Raw genomic sequence first — 16,847 nt, 5'->3', positions numbered from 1 at the left:
ACTCTTATCTTAAGCTCAGGGGTCAACTCCAGAGGGCTACCATTGAGAATTTATGAAGAAAACAATCTCCGAAGTTGCTGAACAGAACTCTTGTAAATGTACCATACTAAAGCTCTTTTCACACTGTGTTTTTTTTATCCCCGTGAAATACAGCCCTGGGGAGGCCCAGGAGGTTTTTGTTACCCTATGTTACCCAAGTGCCCTTTCACTCTGCGAGGCAGTTGACACTATTGGTAATCTACTCAAAATATTTTTTAGCATGAAACCTTACTTGGTAATGAGTAATGGGGAGCTGTTGATAGTATAAAACATCATGAGAAACGGCTCTCTCTGAAGTACATGTACCGTAGTTTTCAAGAAAGAAGTGATTTTCCACAAGTTTAAAGGATGTTCATTCTTTCATTATTATCTCGCAACATTGACGACCAATTGAGCTCGGGCTTGTTAAAGTTAAATGCATCTGGAGAAGACTGGTCTACTTGACAATTACCAATAGTGTCCAGTGTTTAAAAAAAAAAAATGAAAATACTTCTTGATACTTGATTTTTACCAATGCAGCATCTTTTGTCTACTCAGCAGCAAATGTTGTGGAAAACTGTATTTTTCAGTGGGATGTTAAAGGAAGGTTACAGAATTGGTAAGAAACAAAAATCGTGAAGATTACAGATTTACATAAAACTTACACGATCTAATGATGATGATAGTTGAAAACATCCCTTGAAATATTTCTGTCTGAAATGTCATATTTGATGAGAAATAAATAATACAACTTCGCGTTTGGAGTTAATCGCTCAGTGAGCGTTTTATTAATTTTTAGTTTGGCAACGATGCAATGCAAAATTTGTAATGAGTTTTTCACAATTCTCTGTCTACAGGTTTGTCAGTTTATGTATATGGTGGATTAAATAAAGTGCTCACACTGCCAGTAACTGATTTGCTAGCAAAAAACTATTCTATAATGTTCCTTTAATTTAGTATCTCTGAAAACAAATGAAAAGGCTTACAAGGTAACAATACTGCAGATGGTTTCCAGCTGAAGTTGAGAGTTTTCAATCTAATTCAATAATGCAAAGCACTGGACTGTGCTAGATTGGAAGTGAGCCCTCTATTGCCCTCCTTTTAGGTTTGTCACTGTTTGACGATAATGAATTTTTTTCTTTTCTGGCATAAACGTTCAATGCACAATGCAATGAACATAAAAAATGAACGCTGGTTGTACTGGAACCTCTGGAGTTGTAATGACACATTCATGCATAGTGTAACATTACTCTCCTCGGTGGACGTTTAGTGTACTCATGTATCGACATGTTCAATTGAGCGAGGAGAAATTTCAGGCTTGTATCAGAATTCAGACTCCTCAATGTCTGTCTAGTGAAAAAAGTAGGGGCCCTAGAAATTGTTATTATCTAGAGATGTAGGAGTCTATATTTAGAGATTTCTACTCTTTAAATCAACTTCTCTATAGTGTTTGGGACACTGTTCTCGATGAGCTAGAGCTGGAAACAATGATATTGAGATTTCTCATCCCACTGTAGTCTGATTTTCAATTCTTTGCCCTTGGGGGAAAAATTAAAATGTGATTAATCTATTGAGATTGGAGGCTGTGAGGTCAATCCTTGTACTCAAGACAATAAGATTTTTTTTTTTTTATTCAAGGACTAAATATCATGTCTGATCAGAAGTATTTGATTTAGTAATTAATCTCTGTGGCAATGTTATTCTTAGTGACCCTGGCCCAATCTCCTTTAAAGCAGAAAGTTACTGTTGTTTGTGCTTTTGACTCACCTCAATGAAATTGGGTGCACTGATGCAAGATTTGTTGATCATTTTGAAGTTGTAACTTTGTGTGATTGTGATGGTAAACCGTTTGTATACACTATGTACATTGTATGTGTACACACATCTTCACCGAGTTCTCCAGTTTGGCTTACAGGAAGGAATATAATGCTCTGCATTGACTTTATTTGAGAGTACATAAAAACAAAGTAACTAAAGGTACATGTACTTCGATTGTACATTTCTACACTCTTATTTCTACGACAATAAATACAAGTTAAATTTACTAGAAATTCTAATAAATTTAACCAAACCCACTCTCTTGTCATGCCACGCCATCATCCACATTGTTGAGTTCCAACACCTTCCCCCAGCCCTCAATGAACCTCCCACTTCCTCCAAGACCCAAGCAATAATGAATTGCTTCCTAAATATCAATTAAAAGAAAGAATTCTTGGACAGCCCATCCATACATTCATGCCTTCACACAATGTACATGTACACCACTGTCCACCTTGCTCAGTTGCGTTAATAACAAACCCCCAGACCAAAGCCAATCGTTACTAAGGAAAGCATCAATATATTGCATCCTGCTTTTCATATTATTGACACAACCACTTCCCTATTCTTCATCATACGTGGTACCATTTCCCACCTAAGATCCATTCCCCCCTCCCCCCCCCCCGACCCACTACAAGCCCACTATTACTAAGGAAAGCATCAATGGGTACATGTAGCATCCTGCCATTTCATGTCTCCAGTAATCACACAACGGTGTACCAGCACCATTCCTACAGTTGTGCACAATTTATGTCTAGTACACATTTTGTGTGGGTTAGATTGGGATTGAATCAATGCAATAATGTTATCCTTCTGCACTGCATTGCCATGGCCGTGCGTGTGTGAAGACGGGTCTCTGTTATACTCGGCAGTGTACACGTTTCCCCCATGCTGGACTCCTGCACGGCTTCAACCACATACATGTACACAGCAGTCTCTCCAAGCGTGAGACAGCTGTTTTCTCAGTGAGGATGTTCTTCCTATAACTCTTGAGGAAGTTCTCATTTTAAGGACGTCCCTCATTACCCACGACGATTTGGTTTACGTTGTTATATGTACGGCCGTGTGGACGAGGTACACGTGAACGAAACAATCATATGTGAGGGTGTGGAAATAACGCTAAATATTTCACTCTCGAGGAGTGTAAGGCCACGTGAGCGTCGTAACACTACTACTGCGTGTTCTGTTACTACTACTACAACTGCTTGTACCATTCCAGGTAAGAGGATAGGAGAAGATTAATGATGTAAGATTAAGGTTTTGGGCTGTGTAATATTCATTCATGCGTGATGGTTGCTGTCATCGTAAATGAACCGTACAGAACAGGTATTCCTAGTTCTGTGTACATGAATGTGGCGTGCAGTCAGTCCTACACTACTGTACACATTTCTTCTACTAGTCAATTCATGATACCCATAAAATGTGATTCGTGCCTCTACTCGTACGTATGTTTTCTATCAACAATGATCAACTGAGTTGCATTGACATGGACTCACTCTAGGATTCACACAGTAAACGATGTGTATGTTAGTGTTCATTGTAATTAACAATACGGTAAATGTATGCTTCACATGTATGACATGTATTTCTGATTTAGGAATTTTTATGTTTACATGGTTCTTCCATAATTTTTTTTTTTTTTTTTTTTTTAGATCCCTCACTTCTTAAATATTTCTATAGTATGCAGTCTTTCACATGTAACTTTTAAAAAATTCAAAATCAAAGGGTAAAATTAACCAACAAAATGTGTGTACATTAAATGAGGGACCACTAAAAGTATCATTTATTTGGTACTATGTATACAAAAATAATGTTTAAAATTTAAATATTGAGAATTGAGATCAATATCTTTTGAGACATAATTCTCATTGCAGGGCCCAATTTTAGGGTGCTGAGTTTTGTATCGAGGAATGCTACGCTACATTTTATATGCTCACCAATCTCTGCAGTAAGCTTGCTGTAAATATTTAGCACCCATTTTCTGTGCCAGCTGTGCAAGCCGAAAACACAAAGTGTACAGCAAAACTAACTTACTAACCTGTAATATGTTTACATTATGTACACTACAATGTATGTCAAGTGTGAATTCTCAAACTTGTACATTGGTCTGTCTTGACAATGATAACATGTCCCGTCCCCCCCCCCCCAAATGGCCATTCCCATGATAGAGTACACTGTACAGTCAAGACAGTAATAATAATAATATTAAGTTTTTATATAGCGCTTTTTCACACCCGAATGGTGTCCCAAAGCGCTTCAAATTATTACCCCTGGTCACTGGGCCTTAAATCATTCAGTATATTTGCTGGGTTTGATGTTTTAATGTATTTTTATATTGTAAATCTAAACACAATTCAGCCTTTTGGCTGCTTTGTTTGATTTTTAATAAACCAATAATAATAATAATAAACCATCTCAGCTCCCTGGGGAGTAGCCTATACAGCCTTGTGCAACAAATGCGCTACTCGGCTAAATCAATCACAAAAACCATCTCTGCCCTCACAGGTACCCATTTACCCCTGGGTGGAGAGAAGCAATTATAGTTACATGTAAGTGTCTTGCTCAGGGACACAAGTGCGATGACCGGGATTCGAACCCACACTCTGCTGAACAGAATCACCAGAGCTTGAATTCGGTGCACTTATCCGCTCGACCATGACACCCTATGGTGTAGTGCTAGTTCTTCTTTACAATGCTAACCCACAACAGCCATCCACTCAATTTGATGTCACTGCTGGCAGGCCTTATGTATCCACACTCAATAGTGTGAGTTTAAGGTCATTCTTGAGTGGGATGGAGATCTCTCTACACAGTTTCTATACCTTCATGGAATGAGCTTATAATTTAATTCACATTGATTCTTGCTGCATGGCAACTGAGGCCCCACACTCTCATCTTGTATTTCATTTTTTTTACTCCCGTCAAAATGTTGTTGAGTTTTTTTTGTTTTTGTTTTTTTGGGGGGGAACTAATGACAAAGTCGTTGTCTGGGAGATAATGAAACAAGTATTTGGGACTGCTCAATGGAGTTGGGAATTAAGAAAATAAAAAAATTCTTTTGGAGGTTCTCATCTAGATTTGATGGTGATGAATTGCAAGTAATTTGGGCAGAAGCTCTTGTTTACTGGGATCTTCTTTAGGAAGTATTCTACTGAAAGGTAGATGTTGCTGCTCAAAAAGTAAATGACGAAATTGCATAATAAAAAAAAAGATTAATTACATTTAGATAAAAACAACCTCAATGAAGGCATTGTACCTGGTACATTACATTGTAGAGTGTCATGGCCGAGTGGTTAAGAGCATCGAATTCAAGTTCTAGTGCTGATTCACAGGAGTGTGGGTTTGAATCCCGGTCGTGACACTTGTGTCCTTGAGCAAGACACTTTACTATAATTGCTTCTCTTCACCCTGGGGTATAAATGGGTACCTGCGAGGGTAGAGGTTGATATTGTGTATGAAAAAGCCACAAGCGCCTTACAGGCAGCTCAGGGCTGTATACTCCCACGGGAGCTGAGAAACATTACAGGGATGTTATTGGCCCCATGACCAGGGCACTAATGTAAAGAGCATTGATACGGTTATTGTGAAATGCGCTATAAAAGAATTTGTTATTATTGTTATTATTATTATGACAATCTTTGCTATGGTTATACTGCAATACATCTGTACATAGTAAGAGGAATCAGTGTAAACATTTGTTTGTATTTTTCAACAAAGAAAAAATTACAAGCACGTCACCAAAGGGAAATAACACCTTTAAAAGGAATACGTAAACTTCCTTTTGTTAACTTCAATACTACACCCTCTTAACTGTCATTTTTAAAGAACCCTTTTATCTCTGTAAACTTGACTAACGATTCGAAATAAAACACAAGACTTAATTGTCATGTGTATGCGTACTACGTCCCAGTTGTTTGCAAATAAAACTTATCAATTGACTTCCATTTCTCATTTATGGTCCAATACTAGCCCCGCTAATTCCCATGAAATTAAAACAGTGGAAGAGAAAGCCCAAGGCAACTTAATCACTCATAACAAATTGATATGACATTGAACGTCAGTAAGACCACCTGCCAATTGCAGGCATCTAAGAGGCCTGGCACACTGAAAATTACGCCGAGACAATCTCAACGAATGTAGGTCAGATGCAAATGTCAACTCTTTCATTTTAGAAGAACGCAATAAAAATTATTATACGTACCCCTTGTATTTATTATACACAGATCCTTGACATTTGCAATTGTTTTTTTTATCGTAAATTATACTGCAAAAAAAAATAGTTAATGGCCTGACGTTTCGACTTTATTCTCTTCAATCTACATTTGCGGCGTCGGGCCATTAAAGTTACTATTTTTGGCAGTACTAAAAAACAAAACATTTTAAAATACAACAACACTGACCTGTGAAAAAGGTTGGTCGTGTTTTTGAGATACATGTATTGCTGAAAATACGGAGCAATTATGTCCACGCAGGAGTAATAATCTAGAATTGAAATACGCAATCTGAGAGACGTTCCAAATGCTTTAAACTGTACTATTAAAAGCTGAGACCATTTTACTTAATAGGTTTTTTATTGATAATTCATTTTAGGAGTTTTACCAAATGTGTGTACCTTCCCTTTAATAGTTGGCTTGATAAGATTTCAGTACCATTATCCGCAACCTCTTCCAAGCGTATGTTTCAAGATGTAGATCATGAAAAAATATAAGGAGTACTCAGGAGTAATACATTTTTCCTTTATGGGAAGGTTGGATTAAACCCTTGTTTATTTATTGCTTCGGACTCCTTGATGGGCAACTTAACCATTATTTAAAGGAACATTACAGAATTGGTTTTGCTAACAAAACAGTTGCTGACAGTGTAAGCACTTTATGTAATTCACCATATAAATAAACTGACAAACCTGTAGGAGTTTGAGATAGATCGGCCATCTGGGTCACGAGAAAGTAGTGAAAAACCAATTAGCACATTTTGCGTGACATCGATGCAAAAAACAAAAATGAATAAAACGCTCCCTGAGCGATAAACTCCAAAAGGCAAATAAGAATATTTATTTTGCATCAAATATGACATTTCAGACAGAAATATTTCAAGGGATGTTTTTTACTATCATCATCATTAGACCATGTAAGTTTAATGTAAATCTGGGATCTTCACGATTTCTGTTTCTTACCAATTCTATAACGTTCCTTTAAGTTTTAACAAAATAATAAGACATTTACATGTAGTTAAAAAAAGCTATACATGTGCAACCAATACACACTGTCTTCATTAATTGCCCAAACTGCAATTATACTGCACACCATCCCCTGGGTCTTTGTGTAATTTATTCATTTCCTTGAGAGCTTTCTCGCTAATTATTCCCTTAGTCTCTGCAGGAAGTTTGTCAGTAAACACACTTCAGACAATGTGTACAATACATTTTGTTTTATATGGACCATCCATTAGAATTTTCACAAAATGTTTGACATCCTCTTCTAATTACATGTTTTATTAAAGTAAATCAATAGCAAGATATTTGCCCGGGAAACAATTGATGCAGTGACGCTAGAGTCTTAGAAACCTAGGGGTGCTGTTTTGTGCATTGTTTTTTTTGTTGTTTTTAGGCCATTCATTATAATTGTTACAAAATGTTTTACATCCTCTGCTAATTACATACATGTAGGCCTATGTTTTATTAAAGTAAATCAATAGCAAGATATTTGCCCGGGAAACAATTGACGCAGTGACGCTAGAGCCTTAGAAACCTAGGGGTGCTGTTTTGTGCATTGTTTTTTTAGTTGTTTTTAGGCCATTCATTATAATTTTTACAAAATGTTTTACATCCTCTGCTAATTACATACATGTTTTATTAAAGTAAATCAATAGCAAGATATTTGCCCGGGAAACAATTGACTGAGTGACGCAAGAGCCTAAGAAACCTAGGAGCGTTGTTTTGTGCATGAATTAAAGGGTGGTTGCTAAGGATTGGAAACTCAATATATGCTAATAACTAAAGCGTTCGGACGATAGGTCAGATGCATAATGCCAGGCAGACAGGGAATACGGTGAACGTACAGGTTGTCAGTACTTCAGTGCGTGTTCATGTGTACGTGTACAAACAGTTTTAGTAGGAGTTCTTGTAGGTTTTCAATATAAAAACCTTGGATCTTGGGCTGTACATGAAGTTCATTTTGACCATTTAATCACAGCTTACAATGTACAACACCTTACCTCATGTACATGTACATGGTGCTTGGTACTTGTAAGCACAGTACGGTACATACATAATGATACTATAAGTAGGCCTAATACATATATAGGATTTGAGGCATTGTATGGTGAGGTATCAATGTATATTTGGTTTGCGGTAACACCATGTGTGTATCTACTTGCCACGTAGAGTTTGTTCTCTTGCTTGATTCTACTGCCGCGGAGTAGATAATCGGAGGTTCGGGAGACTTCTCAGTTCTGAAAAGAACTGTCCTGCTTTTTAACTATTACCAGGGCGGATGGTATAGAAATTAGACTGGACTACTACTTTAGCTTATAGGATCGTAATTAACTGTACTGCCGCGGAGTCAGTTCTGAATTGGCCTAATACATGATGTACATAAGAGACGTTTACATACTATGGTACATTTCATGTAGCACATACATGTTATGTACAGTTATGCAGGAGCCTTTAAATGCAAAACACAAAACTAAGCACTGAATTGATAGCAATTTGTTACAAAAATATAGACTCATACAATGAGTCTTTTTAATTAAAAGTTGCTTGAAATTTATACACTACGCACTGTACACATTTTTGCTGACACTCAAAATCACTAATTAAATACGTGTTCTCCTACTCGTTTTTCCCCTAGAAGGTCAAGGCCTTAGATGCATGAACACTCTACGTACTTTAGGTACACGAACTTACAGGGACTTGGTATATAAACACTACGTGGAAATAAAAGGGTGTGGGTTGGAGTCTAAAAACCCTTTTCACACGGCAGCAATTAAGCAAGGGTCCCTTGCTTTATCTAAGCAAGGTTGCGAAGTTGCACCTCGTGTAAAAGGACGACAAAGTTTATGTATACATTTGTACTGTCCATAAAGGATGGCAAATGTGATATTTCACTTACAGGGAACTTTGGCAATGGATAGTCCAAATTGTCATTTCAAAAGAAGTGCAAATTTGTCAAACTTCACAACTACATGTGTGTACATGTGTACTATGTATGCTAAAATTAAGCAAGGGACCCTAGCTAAATTACTGGTCATGTGAAAAGGGCTTTAAATTTTGATCTTCTTTTGGAATATACAAACATGCACTACACGTACATCATGTGCATAACCCTGTACTTTCTGAGAAACAACCTGCACATATACATGTACAACTTGGATTGTGGTCTTCTTCATTCCACTACACTCGATCCCATGACATCCACAGCGTGCATTCAATCTTCTTCCGCAACCCTCTATGCCCGGTGAAGAAATCCTCATTATATTTCATAGAAACATTAACTGTTATTTCTTATTATCCGGCCATTCATTTTAATACCTGGCCTGCTGAAAACGAAGTGCAAATTTGCCCCGGAGATATTTGCTACGAACCGAAGAAGATGCAAGCAGAGTCAATTGAGTGACAGAGGAGATGTTTCAATACGGTGATCCTCTGCCAGCAGGCGTAGATCTGTACCAGACTGCTATTTCATGTCTTGTTTTTTAACATTGCCTCCATATGCTTCCATATTCAATCAATGGAGGTTACTATAGGATGATTAAAATCCTACACAACATGCCCAAAGAATAGTCCTTTGCATTGGCGGAGGACTGTAGACCGGAGATAAATTATATGTATGTAGCCAGCCTCTCTCTGCCTCGAGCTATCTTTTCTACAGAAGTTCTCATGGTAATAGGCAACCAGTCATGCCAGTGTGTCCCGTCGACCTGGTCCCTCCTATGGGCTAGAAACCAGGCTTTCTCCTTTTTCTCACCCATGTGTTCAATACCTTTTGCTTTGCTGAGATGTAGAACAAAAAGCCATCAAACGGATTTATTACACATCTTGCATCTCTTTGGAACTCCTTGCCTGGTGGTGAATGTTTTCCTCAATTCTACAACCAAGACTGATTCAAAGAGGAATACAAATATCTACCTTTAGCTCCCTGAGTTATTTTCATCTAAAGAAATTCCTTCCTATAGCCAATGTCATCAACATGACCCAGTGCCTTGTTTGGGGCAAACTTGAATACAAAAAAATATATTTTAAAGAAAACATCTGGGGATTTAAATATAACCTGAGCCATTGATCATGAGAAACCTCATTTCCTGTCCTTATCCTTCACAGTCACAAAAAGTCAATACAGTGTAGGTTTTTCATCTCCTTCATATCTTAATAATAATTCCTTGTTGTCACTTTTCTTCCCTCAATCTTGTCTTTCCTCCGCCCCCCCCCCAGTTTGAACCATCTGATTTCCATCCATCATATCTCATTAGAAACGAGTTATTGTTTAAATCACAATTTCCAGCATCATCGTTCTTTTCATTTCCCCTAATCGTCGTATTCCTCTCCGCCTCCTCTCCTCCTCCCTCACCTCATTAAAATCCTGCATAGAGATTCATCTTACTCCTCCTCCTCCTCCCCACCATTTCTCATCCCCTCGTCTTCATGTTCCAATTTTCCCCTTCTGTACTACAAACAACAAATAAGATGCATTGAGCTTCTGCAGGTTTATACAGTACACGGTTCGCCTAGAGTCTTTTTTTGGAGGAGGCTGGACTACTGTCTTAAAGGGATTGTAGACTTTTGGTAATTGGGAAACACTATTTGTTTCAATCTTACATTGATGTACATGTATTTATAGAGATACCATAAAACTAATCTGTGAAAATTTCATTTAAAAAAGTGGTGGCATTTTTGAGATACAGTGTATCCTGTGCCAAAATATGGAGCAGTTAAATGTTCGCGCAGGAAGAATAATCTGCAACAGGAATACACTATTTACTTCTGAGATTCGACTTTGTGGGGATAAAAAGTGACACTTTTTTCCCATAACCTCAGTACTTTGATGTGAAAACTTTCTCAAAATGTATCTTTCTCAAAATGTATCAAAATGTAGCTGCTACATGTAGTACGTCTTGCCAAGTAAGTTTTTATTGCCTTTAATTTTCAGAGTGATTTTTAAACCTACATGTATGTAAAGCCCGGTTCATACTTCATGCGAATGCGAAGCGAATTTGACGTCACAACCCTCCTTTCGCAGCGATAGTCGCAAGTGAGTAGAGTTCAACTGCTGCGAATTATTTGTTGCGAATTTGTGACGTCAACATTCGCTTCGCATTCGCAGGAAGTATGAACCGGGCTTAAGGCACTGGACATGCTGGACACATTTGGTAATGATTTAAGGCCCAGTAGCCAGAGGTAATAATGTGAAGCGCTTTGGGACGCCCTTCGCGTGTGAAAAGCGCTATATAAAAACTTACTATTTTTGTTATTATTATCATTTGTCAAAGTATGATTCTCACTTGAGGGGTGTATCCCTACAAATGTATGCATAAAATAACAACTCTGTGAAAATTTGGACTTAATTGGTCATCGAAGTTGTACGAGAATAATGTTAGAAAAAAACACCCTTGTTCCACAAATTTGTGTGCTTTGAGGTGGCTAATAAAAGGCTTTACAGCTTTTAGTCTTTAATTAATTGAGTGCGAACATACCTTTTTCTCAAAACTATGTTACTTCAGAGCATGGAGGAAGGGGCCATTTCTCACAATGGTTTTGAATCAACAGCTCTCCATTGCTCGTTACCAAGTAACAAGTAAGGTTTCATGCTAAAAAATTATTTTGAGTAATTACCACCTGTGTCCAGTGCCTTTAATGAGGAGAGCAAGACATCTTAGCAAGGAGACACTCCTGCTGACTCTCTCCTCATCACCTTGGAGACCTCTTAACTTGTATTGACATGTAATGCCATCAGGCATAAGATGATGGGATGGAGATTTAAACAAAAAAATACTGTTCAAATGGCCTACATTTTACAGACAAGATTTTGAAGGCAGTGGACACTATTGGTAATTACTCAAAATAATTATCATCGTAAAACCTTTCTTGATTACGAGTAATAGGGAGAGGTTGATAGTATAAAACATTGTGAGAAACGGCTCCCTCTGAAGTGACGTAGCTTATGAGAAAGAAGTAATTTTCCACGAATTTGATTTCGAGACCTCAAGTTTAGAATTTGAGGTCTCAAAATCAAGCATCAGAAAGCACACAACTTTCGTGTGACAAGGGTGTTTTTTTCTTTCATATTATCTCGCAACTTCGACGACCGATTGAGCTCAAATTTTCACAGGTTTGTTATTTTATGCATGTTGAGATACACAAAATGTTATGACTAGTCTTTGACAATTACCATATAGTGTCCATCGTCTTTAAAGGGGAATGAATATTTTTTATTTGTGAAGTGTACGTTGGGTTGCCAGGCTTTGTTACCGGAATAAGCGATAAGTTTGAAAGATCCGTTAATCTTCCACATACATTAAACTTGTCGAATTCTTTTATTGACTGTGTGTTTTCAATGACAAGACAAGTTCGTATAAATTCTTGGTACACTGTACATGCACATGGGATGTACAAGTAATATGTAATAAAGTCAGTGGAATGTTCATGCACCATACACAGTATACTCATTACAAGTCTAAAGATTCCGTAATTAATCGCTGAGATTTATTCAGCGCCATTCCGATACTCCTCCTCGCATGCCCGCAACGTCGTTTATTGATCCCGCCCGTTTCTTTTTTATTTTGACATTTTGCCCGGAGTGATAAACGGTGTCCAGTCTAAATCACTGCATGTCATTAAGACTCGATTAGCAGGAAAGACCTTGGCGTGTTTACCATACTTACAGTCTATAGCCTCTAAAAAAGGCGTCACATCTTTAACCCTTTGGGGACGCAAGGGCTTGAGGTTTTTTTTTTATAGCCCCGGACAATCCTCGGACGCCTCCGATACGCGACTTAGGAGTTGTCCCTCACTATCGAGATGGATCGAGGATCCAAAACTTGTATCAACTGAAGACACTCTTGCGGACATTGAGGTCTCGTCATCTTTCTGGCACTTGTCGATCGTGGCCCTGTTTTTTTCTTCGTTAAAAAGCATTGATGGGGAAACCGTTGTCTGTGGAACCATGCCCGGGTAAGACGCAGAGAGAAATCTAGGCTCTATGTATCACTATCAACCTGTTGATGGTGATGGATCATACATTTTGAGTGACGTTAATTGATTGAATTCTATTTTTTCCAGAAATGACAGGAGTGTGTGTGATCGTTGCCAAGTACGACCACAAGAATCTCTTCCCTTTTTTTCTTCTTTATAAATGCACATGTCACTTGTATAATATCATAATTGTAACCACTATAATACACGAATCTGTCAATATTTGCATCTATTAAGTAAATGGATTACATGTACATAGGCCTATTGCGTTGGAATGCTGCAGCCTGCAGATGTGTATGTTCCTACATGTACGTGTATGGGTACCGCCTCTTTTGCTACTTCTGTGGCATTCGTACACGTACTGGTACTGGTACTTGAACTGCTGTGGTGTCCGTGTTTGTCAGATGCAATGTATGCTGAAGGCAGTTGTTAAATTGAGATCCATTTGTCTTTAATACTCAAAAACGCAGCATTTAATCATAAGAGACATTTCCCTTTCGTGGTACACATCCATGTACATGTATATTATATGTAGTGTGTCTTACTTGGTTTACCTGCGGAGAACATCTTCCTGGACTCCGAGGGGTTGCCTATTATTACAATGTACATGGTCCAAGAAAATCGCAACCTACATGTATCAACATTTTCACTGCCAATTTTTTGATCAACCGTTTGCCTGTTTGTGTTTTTTTTACTTGCAGGGCCTCCGCCTGTTTTAGATGAGACCGGACAGTTGCAAGCTCTCGACGAAGCTACAGCACAGCACAAGGCAATGGCAGACCGGAGACAGCTTATCACCGAAATGAGTAAGCTCACAATACAGACCCAAACAAGATATTTTTTTTTATTACCCACACACCGATGTGTGTTGGCACTGTATACTCGGTACTTTTCCTGAGTCCTGTGAAAATAAATCACAGGCATGTTACTCGGGTGGGACTCGAACCCACGACCCTTGCAATTCTAGAGCAGTGTCTTACCAACTAGACTATTGAGGTTGCCCGGTAGCTAGAGGCAGTTTGAATCCTTATGTTTTGGCAGTGGGTACCGCAATGATATAAACAAGATAAAGATATAAACAAGATTGTTTTATAAAGCTGAAGAAAAACGGAGCTGTGCAGAACATACTGAATGAGTTGAACTAAATCGGTGGCACAACGCACAATGTGTAGCCACAGGGATGTGGTTTTTAAAATTTTTTATTAAGACCCCCCTACTGTATGTTAAATCACTACATACATTGACATACATGTATAGTGAGAAATAATGTCTGCTCAAAACCAAAGAGAGATTGGCTGTTGCCAGGTTGCCAACTTTGGGACACCATTTTGTGGGAGTTTTGCCAAGTTGCGTGGTTGAGAAGAACATGGAAACAAAAAACAAACAAACCACCTTGAAAGTCCTTCTTGCAGGCCTGATTCTTCCCGGAGGCAACGGAGTGAGCAGCCTTGATGCCAAGCTGGTCGTTGCCTTGGTGCCCCTGAAACAGCTTGGAGTATGACTTAATATTTCTCTCTGACGTGCCCTTCACCCAGAAAATGCCTTGTCCTCATGAACACAAGTATCATGTTTGCTCTTGACACTAGCCATTTCAGAGACGGCGCACTTTGTACATGTACATTGTATGTGACTGAACAATGAGTGGAGGTCTACTTACAAAAACAAAAAAGCAACAGCAACTTCTTTCTTTTATAGCTGCCTTCTCGGAAGCAGCATTGAGTAGGATCACTTTCAAAATCAACAAGCTTCAATTTTATAAATTTATGAGTATGATGATTCCATCAAAGAATAGCACGAAGCAAACAATGAGTTCCTAACAGTCGTTCCATCCTGACGGGACAGTATGCGTTATCAACTCTTAGATCTAACCCCCAAGTATTGTACGGAATGCTGCTGCCTCCAGACTGGCCACAAAGCAAGCCTAGGGTTTAAACGGCAAAATATGAAAGTTGAGACCCGGCTGTATCAGACTTTGTAGTTATAAAGTCTCCATCGTTACCAGGAGCAGGTTCTGATATCTGATTTCAATCGGCTCGATCTAGCTATTCATTCATCCGTATATAGCCAATTATAGGGCATTGCGGTTGGCTAAATATTGAGCTGGAATTTCCCACAAATGGCAGCAATCAAAATGAGATATTGGCGGAGGTGCCGGATTACAGTTGCTGAGGGTACTGGTAATTTGGGTTGAAATTTATGAGCTTGGAAAGTTGGATCGGAATGAAAATTCCACAGATAACATTAAAGGGATAGTACCTTTAACTGTACGTATACAACAAACAATCATTATGAAAAAAAAGAACACAATCTCATAATGAGAAGTTAGTTGTTATTGAATCTGAGGAGAACACAAAAAGAGTAATCACCAGTCATGGTTCTTGTGCTTTCCCCAGCTCAAAATAAATAAATTTGTTTATAAGTTTTGAAAATAGGACAATAGGAAAAGTGTGTACAGGTTTTGGACTTGGAAAATGGCATTCTGGTTTTTAAAATATTCATGCATGTAATCCCGCTTCAGGTACCAACGAAGTATTTTAATCCAAAAACGAAGTGGTTTGAAATTACAAAATGATGGACGGCCACAGTTGTCAATTAAAAAAACTGGAACTCCATTTTCATTAAACATCTGGAACTCGATTTTTTGCCATGTTATGACAAATAATTCAGGCCGTTCAAATCTCAAAACATGTTGTCAGAAAGACTTCCTCCGGATATTCCGCTGGTTAAAATCTTATTTCATTATAACGGCGTCTCAAAATTGTGTGTCCTACATGTACATGTTTTTTTTTTACACTAGGCGATCTGCAGGAAAATGTCAGGATACATGTACTTTGCCTATGTATTAACTTTTTTCAATATCAACCAAGAATATTTCTTCTTTCTCCTCTTGCAGGGAGTCAGAATTTTGACGTTATTCGCTTCGCCACGTATCGAGCCAGCTGCAAGCTGAGATTCATTCAGAGAAGATGCAATCGTAAGTACATGTCAACTGCAGTCACTCACGACTCAACGTTATATGAAATCTTGTTCAATCAAATGCAATGAGCCTTCGTACTGCAGGAACATGGGTGAAAAAGATCAAGTGTTCCTAGCAATGTCATGAATTTGGTTTGCGGTAACGCCATGTGTGTGTCTACTTGCTAGATAGAGTTTTTTCTTTAGAGAACTGTCTTGCTATACATATAAACTGCTCACAAAAAGTTAGGAAACTTTTTTTAAATCAAGTATATCTTTATTATTTATAAATGTCTTTGTACATGTTATATTATCAATGCAAAGCTGAAGTGTTCCTCTTTCAAATGATACCACATGTACAATGATTACACATGTACATGTTCCTGAGTTTGGTAACATGAATGACAATGAGGCAAAGTCACACATCAAATGTGCCAAAATTACCGTTAACTGTGCTAAACAGTCAATTGGTAATGACCAATAGTCAAACCTGTCAAGCTTCAGAACCATGGATGGTTTACACAAAGATTTGCACCATTGAGCACATTACACACAATAGGAGACTTTCCAACGCTAGGTGGCAGCAGACATACCGGGTAAATTTCCATTGTTTACGTAGTTCTGAACATGCGCATAATTCTGAGAACAATGGATTTACCCGGTAAGTCTGCTGCCCTCTATCGTCCCAGAAAGTCTCCCATTAGCCCCCATTTCTTGGGAAACCACCTTGTTTGGGTATTTACAGAAATTCTTGTCTCAATAAAGTGGATTAAGATCAGTAAGTTGTCTTGCTTGTTTGAATTTACAGTGTCAACTTGTTTGTTCATACAGTAACACAAAATTGCTAATTTTGGCACATTTGATTTGCGAC

General features: G+C 38.2%; 1 protein-coding gene across 5 annotated transcripts in view; it reads left to right on the top strand.

The window, feature by feature from the left end:
• The window catches only part of LOC117304459 (dystrobrevin beta-like), a 71,084-nt gene that overhangs the window by 11,042 nt on the left and 43,195 nt on the right, over positions 1-16,847 (top strand). For 3 of the 5 annotated variants that reach the window (XM_033788932.1, XM_033788930.1, XM_033788929.1), the window contains exons 1-3: positions 2,623-3,055; positions 13,723-13,827; positions 15,915-15,995. In XM_033788932.1, the coding sequence (XP_033644823.1) occupies positions 2,890-3,055; positions 13,723-13,827; positions 15,915-15,995 (352 nt within the window). In that variant the 5' untranslated portion in view covers positions 2,623-2,889. Of the gene's footprint in view, positions 1-2,622; positions 3,056-12,958; positions 13,001-13,722; positions 13,828-15,914; positions 15,996-16,847 lie in introns of those variants that run through there. The other 2 variants (XM_033788934.1, XM_033788933.1) reach the window with 2 other exon arrangements.

This window comes from Asterias rubens, chromosome 21 (genome assembly GCF_902459465.1).
Source record: "Asterias rubens chromosome 21, eAstRub1.3, whole genome shotgun sequence".
Classification (NCBI taxonomy): domain Eukaryota; kingdom Metazoa; phylum Echinodermata; class Asteroidea; order Forcipulatida; family Asteriidae; genus Asterias; species Asterias rubens.
Note: the sequence above shows the minus strand (reverse complement) of the source record. Positions and strands in the feature narration are given on the sequence as shown.